A 17,615-nucleotide genomic window follows, 5' to 3' on the forward strand; every position below is an offset into this window, starting at 1 on the left:
TCAACCTCTGTCTTTTCCTCGTGTTACTGCATAGGCACAGCCATCATGAGGTACGAAAAAGCTAAAGAAAGTCATTCATATGTGACACATGATTACCATTTATGAGTTTTTTGCAATTTTTTCCCAAGCTGTAATTCATATGCTCAATGAGGATTCACTTTCAGAATTATTAGCTCTTCAGATTTTGTTCAACAAATGATTTTGTGGAGATGTTGTGAGACTTGCGAACGGTCGCGGTGTCAGGTGCGGTGTATGGTGATTGTCCGTAGCTCATTCATTGACGTATGCATAACATGCAGAGGATGGTTCTAGTGCACCGTGCGTAGGCCGTCCGTGGCGCTGTTGTTGCTAGCTGAACCTGGGCCTGCCTGCAAGCAGCCTCCTCGTTACATAATAGGGAGCTATAGATTTTGACGCGCGGACGTTTGAGACGACAAGTGCGCTGGACGTTCTCCTCTCCCCGCGTAAAAGTAGCTTTAGATTATGCTGGGACGCAACGTATAAATAGGGTGTCTGATCGCGCACCGAGTTGTGTCGCCCGAAATCTCTCCCCATAGATTTTGCGTGGCGCTGCGTGTGTTATGAATGGCGAGCGCGCGCATCAAAAAGTGGTCACGGTTTTCCGCTAAAAAATCACCTTTCCAGCAATTTCTTAGGTTGATCCCAATCAACAATCTCGACAAGTTAGGTATCATCTGAAAGGGCAGAGTTTGCTCCATACTACCCTCAGTCAGCATTTCAAAATTCGAAGTATTTCTGGGGAAAATCGGCAAAAGAAACATAAACTTAGCTGTTATTCCGAGACGGATTCGTTATTTGCAATGCTGACTGAGTGTTAAGAGGTTTCGGCTATCCGGAATCCATTGGTACGGTTAGTTTTTTGCTAGCTCCACGGGATCATATTATAAAAGTGTGCTGAAAGTACCCATATCACTCACTCCCTAGCTCAGCGAACGGAGGAGGCGTGGCTTGCATATTCATCACTTCAGCCATTCAACGCGTAAAGCGGACTGATGCATATGCATTTTACGCGAAACAAGCCACAATGACGCTTCCAGCGCGAAGATTAGGCCCGCACGTGCTTCGCGTAATGCATACAGAGCCGGCCCGCCCGATACGTGTGACGTACTTGACATGCATAACATAGCACACGTAGCACTCAAAAGCGTAAGGTAACGGAGGTTAAATAGTCGCGAAATAAGACATTGAAAAATGAAAGAAAATAATAAATTCATTAATTATTAAAGCATTTCACATTATCATGAATACTTGCTCATTCCTCATGACTGCACTTTGCCGATCAACAGTAAATTAGCTTGCCAAGAATTACGTTTTCAAAGTCTTGTTTTCTCAAGTCTTCGTTTCCGCCTGGGATCCCGTATTTTTTTTTTAATCAAATGTCAAATTTTGATATTTGTCAAAATAATATTTTTACAAAGTACACAAGGGTTGATTTTATTTTGTTTTATGCTATTTTTGAAAGCATTTATAATACGCTAATGCGAACGTTTTTCAACCGCAACTAATGACTAATTGAAAGAAAAAAAATCAGGGTATTTGTTTTGATTAACATTTGTAATCTGTGTAATCTTATTCCTTCAAGAGAGAATCTGTCCACAATTGTTTCTTGCGCAAATGTGTCGCTCAATCGCATGAACAGCTCAATGCAGACAAATTTCCGTTGCATTTGCTTTCTTAGTGTGTCGGGAAATCGGAAACCTGATAAAATAGATTTTAAAAAAACTTACCTCTCCACTTCTGTTACATCGAAGTCAAGTTTCACGGTTCCAAACGATGGTTACTATCTGTTCGAAATATACATTTTACTGCTTCCAGCGGAAGAATGACTGTCGCATATTCTAGAAAGTCGGAGGCACTAGTTTTCATGACACACGTGGACGGAGTTGCGATATTATGTAGCACTGATCAAAACATAAACAAATAATGACAAAACACAATAAATCCCTACAAACACACACACACACACACACAAACTCACGCCAACTGATACGCATAAATACGCATAATACCAAATACGCATAAAGGAACGATTATTCTCCGTTTAGATCCGTTCATAATCATCTGCTTCGAACACGTCGCGACGTAAAACAAGAGACAACAAATCAAACTAAAGACGCAATAATTATTTCTTTCATAACTATCTGTTCCGTTTTTTGTCCCCGCCGAACGAGTTCGAGCAGGGGACTATGAAACGGGCTCCGTACGTGTGTGTGTCCGTGTGTCCGTCCGTCCGTCTGTCCGTCCGTGTGTCCGTGTGTCCGTGTGTGCGTCCGTGTGTGATCAAAATCTTCAATTTGCTACTTCTCTGTCATTTATGAGCCAATTTTGATTCTGTTTGCTTTATATGATAGCACTACATGGGAGCTTTGAAACTTCTACACAGAATTTCAGTCGTGACCTTTGACCTTGACCTTTGACCTATATTGTACATTTTGCTACAAAATGCTACTCCTTCGCCATTTCTAACCCGATTTCGATTCCGTTTGCTTTATGTGATGGCACTAGGTGAGGGCTTCAAAACTTCTACACAGAATTTTGACCTTTGACTTCTTTGACCTTTGACCTTGATTTTTTGACCTATATTGTACATTTTGCTACAAAATGCTACTCCTTCGCCATTTCTAACCCGATTTCGATTCCGTTTGCTTTATGTGATGGCACTAGGTGAGGGCTTCAAAACTTCTACACAGAATTTTGACCTTTGACTTCTTTGACCTTTGACCTTGATTTTTGACCTATATTGTACATTTTGCTACGAAATGCTACTCCTTCGCCATTTTTAACCCGATTTCGATTCCGTTTGCTTTATATGATGGCACTAGTTGAGGGCTTCAAAACTTCTACACAGAATTTTGACCTTTGACTTCTTTGACCTTTGACCTTGATTTTTGACCTATATTGTGCATTTTGCTACAGAATGCTACTCCTTCGCCATTTCTAACCCGATTTCGATTCCGTTTGCTTTATGTGATAGCACTAGGTGAGGGCTTCAAAACTTCTACACAGAATTTTGACCTTTGTCTTCTTTGACCTTTGACCTTGATTTTTGACCTATATTGTACATTGGCTACAAAATGCTACTCCTTCGCCATTTCTAACCCAATTTCGATTCCATTTGCTTTATGTGATGGCACTAGGTGAGGGCTTCAAAACTTCTACACAGAATTTTGACCTTTGACTTCTTTGACCTTTGACCTTGATTTTTTACCTATATTGCACATTTTGTTACAAAATGCTACTTCCGGCGGGGACATATGTTACGCACCGCGTAATTTCTACTTTTCCTTGTTGTTTTTTGGTTTTGTTTTTTGTTTTTATTCTGATTAATTTCCAGTCATAATGATATTTGATATTCTCATTTTTAGACACTAATCGTTTGTCCGGCGATAACGGTAGTCGATAACAGCGTTCCGTTTCCATAAATGTTGATTCCAAATCTCACAAATTATACCCAAGAGCAAACGAAAATTGAACGTCATACTCGATCAGCAACAATGCGATGATGGACATATTACTGTTCTCACATTATTTCTTTCCCAAAATGTATCACTGTACAATATTTTGAAACAAGAGTACACCAATTAATGTGTGATAGGGCCTATACGAGGATGTGAATATTTCATTATCTGTTTCTCGTCAAAATTATGAAGAATTGATCGTTTTGCCTGTATTTCTATTGAAGTTTTATAACTTTCAACGAGTGACATACAAATACAGGGATGAGATAACAAAGAAGCCTTAGCATTTTGAATTGTACATCCATTCAACATTTAATACGGAGACAAGTTATTCATAGCGTGAAACTTCACAGCGTGGATGTAATTGGTTGAGTGCTTGAAGCAAATGCAAATCCACAAAAATATAAATGTATAAGCTTAGTTACATGACTGGCTGATTATTCACGTGTATTTCACTAAACATGAAACACTCGTTAAAAATGTTGATCATGGAATAAAAAAAAAAAAATGTCCGTTTTATAAAAAGGTCTGCGTGTTCCGTTCTGCAGAGATGTGATGAAAACCAAGAGCCTGGAACCTTGATGAAATCAAAAGCATACCTGGATGAAAAAACAAGACAATGAAGGAGTGAGGAAAGCTACAAATAGGCGATGAAGTTTGGATGAAAAAAGATGGAAAAACAAAATAAGATAAAAACATATCTTGTAATAAATGAAAGGGGGAATACATGTATGAAAAAGCATTACCACTATACCAGAGCAGTACAGTTTTCACGGGAAAAATAATAGACCACTAGAATCAATAAAATATACTTTTAAACGGAAAGAGGAAAATGTAGAGAAGTGTTCAAAATGACCACAAAAAAAAAAAAAAAAGCTGCGCAAAGTTCGTGCTTGCGCTTCCAAATTTCAACGCAATAATAGCTAAAATCCTGAGTCGTATACTCGTACTGCTGTACAGGTACACGTGTGCGCGTCGAAACGTACACAGAGCAATGTAGAAGCCGGCCACGTGTATGAAAGTGGAATCAAAACGCATATCGGTAAGGTAGACACCGCCGACTCTGAATTCTTGATTTTACAATTTAGGTCAAACTATACTTCAATATCGATCATACTCACTTTACACACCCTTTCCGATCTGATCAGCGTTGATTTCAGGCTCTTCGTAAGTGTTTAATGCCGGCAGTATGCGTTCGACCGGGCGCGATCTGCAGGCCCATCCCTAGGCGGCCCCGGCCCCGGTGATGCAGGCCAGGCCGATGGATGGTTACATGGCGAGATAGCTCATACAGCTTCCGTGTTTATGTCCAGTATACAGTACACACTGCAGAGCGTAACGTGCGCCGTACGTTAGAGTGGGCGGGACTTAACGAGTGCGTATCCAAGCCGGGAATCGCTATGGAAGGTTGCGTATTAATGGCCTCTGTGCGCTCATCAATTGATCGCACGCGAGCCGGGCTGTGCGGGCAAATCTTACGTGCTCGCACTCGCGCTGTGAACCACTTTTTTCACGCGATTCTGGCCAAAATAGTCTAATCTGGCATCAACTTTCGAAGCTTATATCTCGTGATTAAAACATCTGTGAGCCTTGATATTTGGCACATTTCGTATTTAGACATATCTCTTATCAAATATGTAAGCAAAATCTCTTAAAGACATCTCAAAGCAATATTGTAAATTACCTTCAGACACCCTAGTATAAAAAATAAAATCGCGCCCCATATGATCGATGCATGAAGTAGCTCTCTACGTTGCAAACTGTGCGGACGTAAAAATAGCCCAGTACGCGTAGTGAAAAACTCAGTCGACACAAGCTAAAAATAGATCGACTTGACGCGCGCTTCTGTGCACGCTCAGAGCATGTTTTTTTCCTTTGAACGTCCGCGCGTCTAAAATCTAAAGCTCCCTAATATAAAGGCCCGCTTACACTGCCCAAAAGTCGTGTAAACACATGTATCATGCAAGAGATTTAGTTGTGCATGCTTGTCCGTCGAGAATTTTCGCTGATTTACGCAATGAAAATTACCGAGGAATTGCGCAAGAACTATCTACTATCAAGACATAGATCACCCTATGGAAAGATCACGCAAAAATCACTTATACGAGACTTACAAACCACACACTTTCAGCGCATAGGCACGCAAATTAATTAAAGGCCCCAAACGGGGCATATTCGTGGTTGTGCGCAATGACTGAGATCCACGGAAAACCATGCATAATCTGCGCATTATCACTAGATCTAATGCACTGTGTATGATTCGCGAATGAACACGATAGCGGCAACATATTTCACGAACAATCACTGATATTCCACGCATATTTCGCACATTGATCGCGTAAAAATTATGTAAATCAGCGCAATACTGCATGAACTTTAACGTGAAGCCGAGTTTTGAGCTGCTTAAAACCTGAAATCGCGTAAAGCGCCCGCGGGCGCACATCGGCGGACAACTACGAAGGTCCCACGTCAGACAAACTCATGAAATGAACAAATCGCGCATGTTTCGCATAAGGCTAAAATTTCTTACGTGATTCATGCATTTACGCAACTTTTGGGCAGTGTGACCGGGCCTTTAGAAAAGATACCGAGATAGACACCCATCTATTCTAATGTTAGATTTTCTTTTCTTTTTTTTGGGGGGGGGGGGGTTATTCAATGATGAAATACATACACTGCTACATGTATGAACATGATCTGATGATGTATTCATGACCTTGTGATAAAATCACACATATTGAACTTTAGTGAAGTAAAAAACACACACCAAGGCAAGCTTGGAGTGGACCAAGGACAAGGTTCGACCTCCCGTGACGTGCCAAAATTAGTTTAGACCGCGCACAAAATGAGCCAAAAGCATAATCACATTCGACAGTTTCAAGGTTTTAAATATGTAACAGCACTACAGCAGTTAATCTGAGGTTGAATTTTTGATGGCGTTATGGTCAAATTATGGGTGGCTTACTCTGCCAGAGTTGCTCAACACATTCATATTGTCGCTTGTTTCACAGCTCTTTTGATTCCATTCATTCCACTAAGTTACACAATTTACCATGATTTACAGCATGGCCATTAAAGCAAGCTGCCCGTGCATAATTCAATCGGCACACGGCTACGTCATGTAAAATCTATGCCATTGCACGCGGTTGAGTTTTGGCATGGCAGGTCGATCCTGGGTACTGGTTTTTTACTGCTGAAATGATTGTTGAGGAGGAATTATTACGAGGCATTGAGTTATTTAATATTGCAACTAACTTTTCCCTATTGTCATGACTAAAACAGTTCTTTTCACAATTAGAAATACTTTTTCAGGCTGTACAGTTGATATTTCTTGTACATATATGCTGCATGTATGAACATGTACGTACGTAACGGTTCCCGAGTTGCTGAGGAAATGTTAAAGATATGGTATGACTGTTGTAGGTCTAGATTCTTCCCATAATGTACATACATAAAATACTTCCTGTATCGTTAGAGATCAAGATAATGCTTGGTGCTTTTTGTGTAAGACAAAATGCAGCGGTCGCTATGCACTGGCACTGGGTTTTTAACACGTTATTCCAGAAATTTAGTGGTGCTGTAGCCATTCAAGTTTTTACATTTTATGAGATAGGGTCAATTGTAACTTGGTTATAAACTGAATTATCGATTAGCTGCTCTGTACTTGTGCATATACACATGTATATCTACTGAAATTAGCCATCCACCTTGATGAATTGTTGGCAGGGTTAGCTGGCTTCATTGTAATATTCTTGGACTGTGCTGTGTGACGAGCATGGCAATTTCTCCTTGGTAGTAGGTTCTTAGTTTTTTAGTTTCTTTGTACTTCACTCTTTCAGCAACAAGAGGGAGAGAGAGGAAAAAAAAACCCGACAAACAACCTGCTGAGGGGTCTGGCTGTTAGTGTTCATACAGAACTTGTTAGTTTTTATGCCTCCGCTACGAAGTGGTGCCGGAGGCATTATTTTCTTCTTATGTCAGAATGGTAATGGTAATGTCTTGTCTTCCCTGATTATTATTTTTTTTTTGTAGTAACCTTCGGCTGCAGAAGCGCTTGGCCGCAAGCGTCATGAGCTGCGGCAAAAACAAGGTCTGGCTCGACCCCAACGAGATCAACGAGATCGCAAATGCCAACTCAAGTAAGTACAGTGGACTCCCATTATGATGAAGTCCTTGGGACAGGCAGTTTTGTTTCGTTATATCAAAATTTCGTTGTAGCCGAGCAAATAAACAATAAAAATACATAGAGTGGATAATGTTGCAGCTTGAATTTGTACTTTGTTGTAACCGGAATTTTGTTATAACCGTGTTGGTTATAATGGGAGTGCACTGTGTGGTCACCCAGGACTGAAAAGTCAAAAGTTGACTCTTAAACAGTGTCTTTTTATTCATGTGACTTCTTTGGAAATATAAGATCTGATCGTGATGCTAATGACAATATGAGACATACTAAAATGCTGCTAGAAGACTTTTATCCTGGCATTCAAGCTCATTATATGTGATCCAGTATTCAACAGTACAGTTGGGATAGCACCAGAATCTAGAGCCCTAGAGCTTCCAGGGCCTTTACCCTGGGTCCATGCAGCATGCTAAAATTTCAAGTTTTGGACCACCCTGGTCATATGATTCTTATGTACTGAATTCTATTTCCTTTTTTTCTGGTTGATATCAGGAGTGTGTTTTGTTGTTGTTGTTGTTGTTGTTGTTGTTGTTTTGTGTTGTTTTGTGTGTGTGTGTGTTGTTTGTTGTTTTTTTTTTTTGGGGGGGGGGGTAGTTTTTTTTTTTATCTGGGCCCAGAGATGTGGTGTGTGTGTATACTGTAAAAGTGGATATTTTCGCGTGACTAATTTTCGCGCTTGGCCGGGTCGGAAGAGTTTCGCGTGTTTTTAATTCCGCGGAATCAAGACATCACGCACAGGCACATATGGCAAGCAAAAATATTCGCGTGCTTTTATTTTCGCGCTAGTTTGTGGTTGCGCGAAATGCGCGAAAATTTGAACACCGCGAAAATTTCCACTTTTACAGTATCTCAAAGACAGAAAATCTCATTCGAAAATGCAAATGAAGAGAACAAATAATGAATTACTGGTGTGCATCAGAAATGGTGAGCCAGTGCATACAGATATTTGAAGTGGGACAAGAGTCGTATGATGAACTAGAGGAGAGTTAACGTTGATACATGTGATATTCATTAGGTGACTCGTCTCACCTCCAGCCTTCTTTCTATCTTGATGGTCCACAGGGCAGAATATCCGCAAACTGATCAAGGATGGCCTCATCATCCGCAAGCCAGTCGCTGTCCATTCCAGGGCCAGGGTTCGCAAGAATGCAGAGGCTCGCAGGAAGGGTCGACACAGCGGGAGAGGTCAGTGAGGGTTCCATGACTTTTGCTCCTGCGACAATTGCTCCCATGAAATATCTGCACGATAAGCCGAACACAAATTCTACCGACAAACACAACCCTTCCCTTAATCCTAATCCTCACATCAAAGTAAACCTAAAAGCCTTTCACAACCCTAATCCTAACCGTAAGTCCTTGGAGAAAATAAGAACGGAGCAACAGTCACAGGAGCAAATGTCGTGTCACTGTCAGTGAGAGGGAAGGTGTAGGCAGGAGTGGTTAACAACCACAGTGCAGGCTGGTAGTCAGTCTAAAGACCCGGTAGAGTGGGCAAACATGGATGGTCCGATTTAATCGATGTTCAGCTGCTGCCCACTGGGGTAAATTGAAAACCATGAATAGCGCCTGTCAGCCACATGTCAGCAAATTTGTGCATCGAAGTGTACGCACATCGGTAATGGCCAAATCCGCTAGAGATTTTGGCTGTGTGTGTACTTACATGGAGATCTGCGATAAAGCTGTACACATTTTGTTACAGAGATTCTCAAATAAATCCAAGTTTGTCCAGTCTTCCCACTCCATGGTATCCCAACACTACCAGGTCTTTCAAGCTGTAGACCTAAGAATAAACAATAAAAACAAAAGGAGAATGCAAAGAGTGTAGAGTACTTAAGTGGGATGTCATAACCATTCGTCGCCATGGAAACTAGCTCTGTAAACATCCTCACCTGGCCCAAATATCTGTGTATACTATTGTTGCCTACCATGCTCGCACCTGGTTCCAACCCAAGCCATAACAAAAGATTGAGGCATTATCACTTTAGTACTCTATTGCTGTTTCCAGTGTTTGTGTAGCACTTGAAGATTTCTCTTACTCTCCATGTCATGTTCAGTTTACAGATTTAGATAGCTTTGTAGAAAAAGACAGTTGTTAGAAGTTCTTATAACAAACAAGAATATTGCTTCTCCATCTCCATGTTTATGTTCAGATTTGAAGTTCAAACCTATTTTCCATTTAAATGTGTCAAATTATTGAGTCATGTAATTAGAAAAGATATGCCCAAGGGGCAGGTTATTGGCATACTGCCAAGATCTTTCAAATCATGACCAAGGAAGTGATTTAAATGTTATTAGCAAGTTAGTCTTAGTATTTCCCAACATTTTTCTCCATCTCATCTGTTGCCAGGTAAGCGAAAGGGTACGGCCAACGCCCGTATGCCCCAGAAGGTGATCTGGATCAGGCGGATGCGGGTCTTGAGGAGACTTCTCAAGAAGTACAGGGAGAACAAGAAGATCGACAGGCATCTGTGAGTTCGCATCTCTGTCCATAGTCATATTGAATGATAGTGATGTGCAATACAATTTGATGTATGACATTATGCCAGGTTGAGTAGTGTATGACCCCGTTTACAGTGCGGGGCTGAGCCGAGCCGCGGCCGAGCCCAGCCTCAATTGCAGGGCGGAGCCCCGCAATTTTGTCCGTTTACACTGCCGGGCTCGGCCACGCTTTTAATTCAAACCTTTCAATATTTTGTCGTAGTGGCGCTCTGCTTGTAAACAAACGCAATTTGGTATAGTCTGGTTTTCAGACCCTTTGCCAACTGGATTCCGTGGCGACGAAGTCGCCGTTCGGGCAAAGGCCTTTGCCGAAGGAAAAATTCTTTGCAGGACAAAACCACCTTAAACTATACTTGTTTTCGACGTTGAGGGGGTTAATATCATGAATAGCGAAATAGTACGGGCAGAGGGTCTGGAAGCCAGACTAAAATTGGCCGCGCATTTGGCCCAGTGTGCGTTTACACTAAGAAGAGGCCAAGCTCGGCCGCAGCCGAGACCACCTCCAGAGCGTGGCCAAATGCGCGGCCAATTTTGGCCCCGCATTTGGCCTTTTGCGCGTTTACACAGCCAGCCATGGAAAGATACATGTAGGTGCACTAGCATGTGGGGATCACTCGTGGGGAACCATGTGAAATATCTTGTATTAGTAATAGTATGTTTCCCTCCACTCTTTCTGTCTCTTTCTCTGTCTCCAGCTACCATTCCCTGTACCTGAAAGTCAAGGGTAATGTCTTCAAGAACAAGCGCGTTCTCATGGAGTACATCCACAAGAAGAAGGCCGAGAACCAGCGTGGCAAGATGCTTGCGTGAGTTACCAGTCTCTCAAAATTTATTTGCTGCACAATTAGTGGCACAAAAAAGTTCCGGGAAGGTCTTGTGTTGAATTACCCCCCCCCCCCCAAAAAAAAAAAAAAAAAAAAAAAAAAAAAAAATAATAATAATAATAATAATAATCAATACTAATATTTATGAAATTATATTGTGCGCTCCAGGAGATTAAAAAAAAACTATCACATCTTTAAGCTCAAATGAGAAAAATATTAATGTGCACAAGAAAATGAAGATATGTGTTCAGGTGTATGGAAGACTTGTGAGGCTATGCCATCAATACCTCAATGAATATGCATATAATGCAAATGCAACTGTTATCACTCTCCCTTAAAGAGTTGGGAAACTAATTTTGCCAAACTTCCAAAAAAAAATATTTAATGTAAAGAAACTTTTACTATTTCATTTGCCTGTTTCAACACTATTCATTTACCAAAGTTACGATGAATGTGCAGTGGATTGTCATTCTGATTCCTTGTCCCGTTTTCTTGCCCATGACAGCGAGCAAGCCGAGGCCAGGCGCAACCGGACCAAAGAGGCCCGCAAGCGCCGAGAGGAGCGCCTTGCCCAGAAACGCCAGGAGTTACTCAAGAGCTACATCAGAGAGGATGACGATGCCCCTTCAAAGTAGATCTAACAACGCCATTTAAATCAGCAATGATAGTGGGAAAAAAATACAAAAATCCTGATAAGAGACAAGGCCTGTTCATATTATTCCTAGTCTTTGTCCAGATGTCTTTCTAGAGTGATCCCTCTGTACTCTTTTTGATTTGAATGATCATTCATCTTAACTCCATCACCATAGGACATTTAGGTTTGTATGACTCAAGTAAACAGACATGTAGCTGTGTACAGCAAGACCTCACGTAATATATATCAGCAAGGGCACGATTGTGTTGTGATATGTACATAAATCTTTTGAGCGATTTGATTGCGATGTAGGTTATCCTCCGTTTTGGATGCGTTTTGGATGTGATTTAGGAATAAAGTCTCGCATTGCCTCTTGCACCCAAATAACCATGTCAGGTGTGTGTTCTTCCATGTGTTGCAGCCAAGAATGTTTCTGTGAGAAGAGCAAGCTAATGTGTAGTGAATGCAGCCTTAGATGTAGGGAAACTCTGTTATAACAGACTCCTTTACATCGAGGTAGCACCTTAACGATGTGAATATGGCAGTCTTGATTTTCCATTACTTGGGGGAAACCAGTTAAAATGAAAGAGATGGCCTGAAGTACAACTACATGAAGATACTTTGTACATGGAAAGGGCCAGAACTCTTATACTATCAGGGCCTGAATTTAGGCTTGTCTGTAAACTGGCATCCCAAATTACTGTATTTAGTTGTTCTCATTTTCAGTATGCGTACAAAGATGTGCCAGTTGGAATGAGGTAAAATTGGCAGTCCTGGCGACCTCATTATAGGGTTTTCCTTTACCATTTTTACATCTCTGTTCTTTTCCTGATGTAAGCCTTTTAATAAGCATCACCACAGATTAGGGATTCTTAATGCAAAGACAAAGTACGTATGAGTGAGAAATGGAGGTACACAGAAACCCCATTAGAACAAGGTCACCGGGACTGCCCATTTTGCCTCCCTATGACCAATACATGTACCTCATAAATGTACGAAAGAAGAGACCAGCTAGATACGGTAATGCAAAATCAAACCGCGAAATTCACGTTGTTACAGTGGTACCTCGTCACCAAGCTCGATATAACACTATTTTCATGTATAACTTGTGTTGTGCCATTCCAGCACCTGAACTAAAGTCGTTAACAAGAAATACAAATAAAACTTTAAAAAGTGGTTTTTATTTGAATTCGCAAAGATATCTTACGCAATGAGCCCGTTCATATTTCAAGGCTTTTTCACAGTATGATCATGTCTAAATGCCTCTGACAACGGCACCAGTTCACACAGCGCACATCAAGGTTGCTGACAGGTGCAGTAACTGACAAATCAGTCGTGTATTATGGAACACATGTTAAGTTTGAGTGGTGTGATGGAGAATGGCGCATAATGTGAATGTGTTCTCATATCTCTGAGCAAGAACCCTAACAATCCATGTACACATATTGTATATTCATGTGGCTCTTGGATATACAGTGTTGGAGAACCGATCAGTAGTACATTTGTATATGGGGTCCGTGTATGCTGTCGCTTACAAGTGTGCGAAAGTGTTGTGTTTGTCTACCGAAGGCATGCATTTTTGTTTGTTTTTTGTGTGTATTTACTCATTTCAAGGCAAATAGGGATGTACCTGAATAAATTTGCTTTGTTTCAAATAGATTGGCAAAACTGAGAGCAAAATAACCGATACAACACACATACACACACAGGTTGAACACTTTTTTTTTTTCATCCTTGGTTCCCTAACGGCAGTTGCTCAAATACATGTGTACCAAATATTGGGTGTCGAAAGTGAGGCGACTAGCCGACACTTTATGCACAATATTAATCTCGCCCACACCCCCCCCCCCCCCCACACACACACACACACTTTTTAATTCTCAGTGTACATGCAGGCTTTAACTCTAGTTCACAATACGAGATGTAATACACACAATGATGAACAGAGATTTGCAGAAAATGTGCAGTTAAGCAGTTCAAAAAGAGGCTGGATCATTGAGAATCTAGTACATGTATGAGGAAATAAGTCAAGGAATTATAGCAATAGTCACAGAGCTGGGAATTGACTTGGTTGGCAGTTTGTGCTGCACAGAGTCTCCAGAAGGGGACCCGTCATGTCACTTGATATTTATTCAAAAGGTTTTCATTTCATGGTTACTGACACACTTCCATTAGCATTCAAACATATTATCCAATATAATTACATAATGGCATGAACACCATAGAATAAATTGAAATAGAAATGGGGCGGGGGGGGGGGGGGGGATATCATGAACCTTTTTCAAACGAGCTACATGTATTCTTATCCCACTGGCAACGATCTGTAGAGAGGACATTTCTAGTATGCTTTTAAGGCCTAAATTCCCCCAAACTAGCAAAATTCAAACCGTGGTGTAAATTCAGTCTGCCTTGGTGGGTTGAGCCTAAGTAAGTAACGTAAGCTGCTAGGATATATGTTGATGAAGTCTTCATGCAAAGAGTTTTTTAAAAAAAGACCAGGTAAAAATGATCTTTTTTTTTAAATGCAAAGTGTTTATCACTGCACGCTCTGTGTGTGTGGTGGATCACTCACACCATTCAAAGGACAATTCACCACCTGCACTCGCATCACCAGAGCTACCAAGTCTCACGCATTCTGAGTGAGACTCGAGCATTTAGGGGTCGTCTCACGATCTCACGCATGGCACCCATTTTTCTCACGCATCGGGCAAAGTCTGCAATTTGGGCCACTAATAATGAGCATAGCTCAAATTGAAGGTATATTTTCCTTTTGTCTTTCAAAATCAGTAAAAAATAGTCACTTACGTATGCACATGATCACACCATTAAGAGCTAAAAATTGAAAAAGCTCCGTACCGTGGGAGGCCACGGGGGGGGGGGGGGGGACCCCTCCCACACCCTTGCTTGCATGCACATTCGCTCGCTCGTTGAGATGCCGAGTCATGAAAATCTCACTCATAAATTTGTTTTGAACTTGGCATCCCTGCATCACACTCCTACAAAGAACACACAGTAAGACATCCATTTGTATGCATAGTACAGCATGTTTATTGCAGAAAGATAACACTTGAATTTTGATATACAGACTAGTGTGAGCAACTTCTTTATCTCTGTACTCCTGGTAAAGTTGATCAGAAAATTGGGAGGAGGTGGGAGGAATAAAAAATAGCAACTCTTTTTTAACTCCTGGTTTTCTTTTTCTTATACCGGTTTCTTCACCTCCCTGCCCTATGGGCTCCAAAACTGCGTGTACACATACAATAACCTGCTGGGAAAACCAAATGGAATCTTGTGTTAAAAATGCTGCATAAAAACCCATGCACTAATGAGAAACAGGGTAAGTTGGGGGTTTTTTATTGAACAATCATCAAACATTATTGCTAAACACTCCTCACAAATTCTGGATGACATGGAAGATTACTGTTTTTGCTTTATTTTTTTGTTTCATCTGTTTATTTGTTTGTTTGGTATCACTGCTGTTTCACTTTTTTTTTTTTTCTCCGCAGGAGCAAGATGGCAGCATCTCATCTGCAGTCAAACACGGCCAGGCTAAGAACATTCTTGAACATACATATTTGCCAAGCCAGCCTGCATTTCACAAAGAATACATCAGATCTTGGCACTCCTTGTCGGAGTGATTACTGACCTTGACTAAGAAAGTGGTAGTTTTATATGTGTATTTCATACATGAATATCATATCAAGCAGTACAGGGGCATGCAGGGGTCCATGTCACCCATTACCAGTACATTATTTCAAAGAAGCATTGATAGCTAAGGCAGCTCGTGATGTCTACACAACCGGCAGACAAACAAACCAAAGTGCTACGACTACAACGTATATATACAGGTGTGAGCTTATAAATTAATGGTGCAAGCTACATTGTTATCATACAATCAGTACCTTTGCATCTATGGCTCAAAAAAGAAAGAAAGAGAAAAAAAAAAAAACAACACATTTAGACTTTGCAAAAGAAATCTGAGAAGTCTGCACAGAATCACAACGCAGTGAAATAAACTTGCTCCCGCTACTGTGGCGAAAAAAAGCATCACCCCGTGAAAGATCGAAGGGGACCGGACTCTCGCAAAGAAAGTTCGGTCTACCTCGTGAACGTATGCACGAGAAGCAAACAGCATTTCAGTCATTGACGCACACGGTCCTGATAGCTGCTCCGTGATTTCTGAGTACACATGTATACACATAGCATCCGTACGCCCCAAGGTAGGCTTATATACACACCGCATTAGCAAGAGTTCTACCACAAACTGATATATACCGAGGTCATTATTATGCTATGCTACATCCATACAGCTTATATAGGGATTTCATTCACTCCCTGTCAGAAAGCTTACTAAACTACACAGTGTATACGCTCTTTGTTACCGGTAATTACTGGAAGAAAAGGGCGTCGGTATGTGCATGGGAGGGGATAGGGTTGTTTTGTTTGCTCATTTGCTTTTTTGTTGTTGTCAGGACAAACATTCAAAATGCATGCATGTCCCCTCTTCATCATATGAACAGGGTTTAAGTGCATGCACTGAATGCACACCTGTTCTTCCAGGTTATACCAAGGTTATACTAGAGCTGAGGGCCCAGAGCATCATCACTCAACCCAATGCATGGTTAGCCGCAGTCACACTACGCAATACTATTCACAGATATGTGCAGCATGGCCACGCACAGTTAATTTGAGAAGTTTGACCTGTGATTAGATCCACTTCACGTTGTTTAAAACACACAGTGCACATTATTTCACATGCTGTTGCCTGTTTGCATTTTCCATATTCAAGGAGGGTACATAGCATTTGCCTGTGTGGAGCATGCGCACTGGAGACTGTATCACTCAAACCATGTGTAGTTTTGTCGGTAGTGTGATCACATGCTCAAACTTCTGGAAATTATTGGAAAGTGAATTATGCATAGTTATTGTGTAGTATGACCTTGGCACATGTGATTGTGAGCAATATTTTTGTTTGTTGTGAAAGTTTATATTTCCACAGCTTTATTTCGTGTACTCATTCAATAAGACTTTGATTAAATCATATCCTATATCCTAGAGTTATCTTTCTGTGGGGGTTCTCAGTATCAACTAAAATACCTCCTGAACCAGTGGGGATGCATGTCTTACATAGTAAGAAAAAGAGCAGAAATTTAATTCCTCCAAGACACACTGTTTGACCTATTTGACCCTTCACCAAACATAGCGGATATAACTGAAAGTTTTGAATGACAACCCCCAGAGACTCCAACCCCAAGCACCTTCTGATCTGGAGATTCTCCCGCCCGAAACCCCTAGCAAACGGGAGACTCCAAGTTGATATGTGAGAAGCGCGAAGTTCCTAGGATTCTAGATGTTCTCTGGTGCTATCTAAGGCTTATTTTTTCAACATAATCTCATGATAGAAATAAGTAAGAAATCCTTTCCACCGGGAGACACAGAGCCAGGGCGGGAGAAATCAAATCTCAAACGGGAGAACGGGAGATTGTGCAAAAATGGGCTTTCGGCGGGAGATCTCCCGTCGAAAACGGGAGAGTTGGGGTCTCTGAACCCCTTTAAAAGTCGCAAGCACACAAAGTAACCCGGATGCGTTGTCCATCCGTGCCGCATGCTCTATAATGCGCGACGATTGTATCATCGCTTACAAAGAGAGGATGGGTGAGAAATCACAGGACCTGAAAACACGCACAACGAATTAGCAAAGCAGCGACTACGCAATCTACAGTAGTTCATTAAAGCACAATTGAGTTAAGTTGCTATGGTTACGGGGTACTCTTTTTTTCTGGCAACGCAAATCAGCCTAGTTTGAATACAGCTTCCCCAGCGAGCATTGGTATTCCACATTCTTTTTTGGTTTTTTTTACCTCTCCCTTCAATATATGAGATTACAGTGTAGCAAGACAATGTCAAGAGTTAGGGAAATGAGTGATAAATAAAAATATGTACAACTTTAAGTAATCACACGAAAAATATCAACAATCAACATATTACCCTATGTCTAC

The 17,615-nt window shown here is 41.1% G+C and overlaps 1 protein-coding gene across 1 annotated transcript; it reads left to right on the forward strand.

The window, feature by feature from the left end:
• Positions 1-11: 11 nt before the first annotated feature.
• LOC139719145 (large ribosomal subunit protein eL19-like) lies at positions 12-12,003 on the forward strand. The gene is made up of 6 exons (XM_071630580.1): positions 12-50; positions 7,512-7,618; positions 8,722-8,844; positions 10,007-10,127; positions 10,854-10,964; positions 11,488-12,003. The coding sequence occupies exons 1-6, from the start codon at positions 46-48 to the stop codon at positions 11,615-11,617; spliced, it is 597 nt and encodes a 198-aa protein (XP_071486681.1). The 5' UTR covers positions 12-45; the 3' UTR covers positions 11,618-12,003.
• Positions 12,004-17,615: the final 5,612 nt, after the last annotated feature.

Source organism: Diadema antillarum, unplaced genomic scaffold (assembly GCF_040938485.1).
Source record: "Diadema antillarum isolate AM-2024a unplaced genomic scaffold, OU_Dant_1.0 scf00000009, whole genome shotgun sequence".
Lineage (NCBI taxonomy): Eukaryota > Metazoa > Echinodermata > Echinoidea > Diadematoida > Diadematidae > Diadema > Diadema antillarum.

Excerpts from the sequence above, each read along its gene's own strand:
- LOC139719145 (XM_071630580.1), top strand. Across the intron at positions 10,128-10,853 it reads AAGAAGATCGACAGGCATCT|CTACCATTCCCTGTACCTGA; the intron begins GTGAGTTCGCAT and ends CTCTGTCTCCAG. Across the intron at positions 10,965-11,487 it reads CAGCGTGGCAAGATGCTTGC|CGAGCAAGCCGAGGCCAGGC; the intron begins GTGAGTTACCAG and ends TGCCCATGACAG.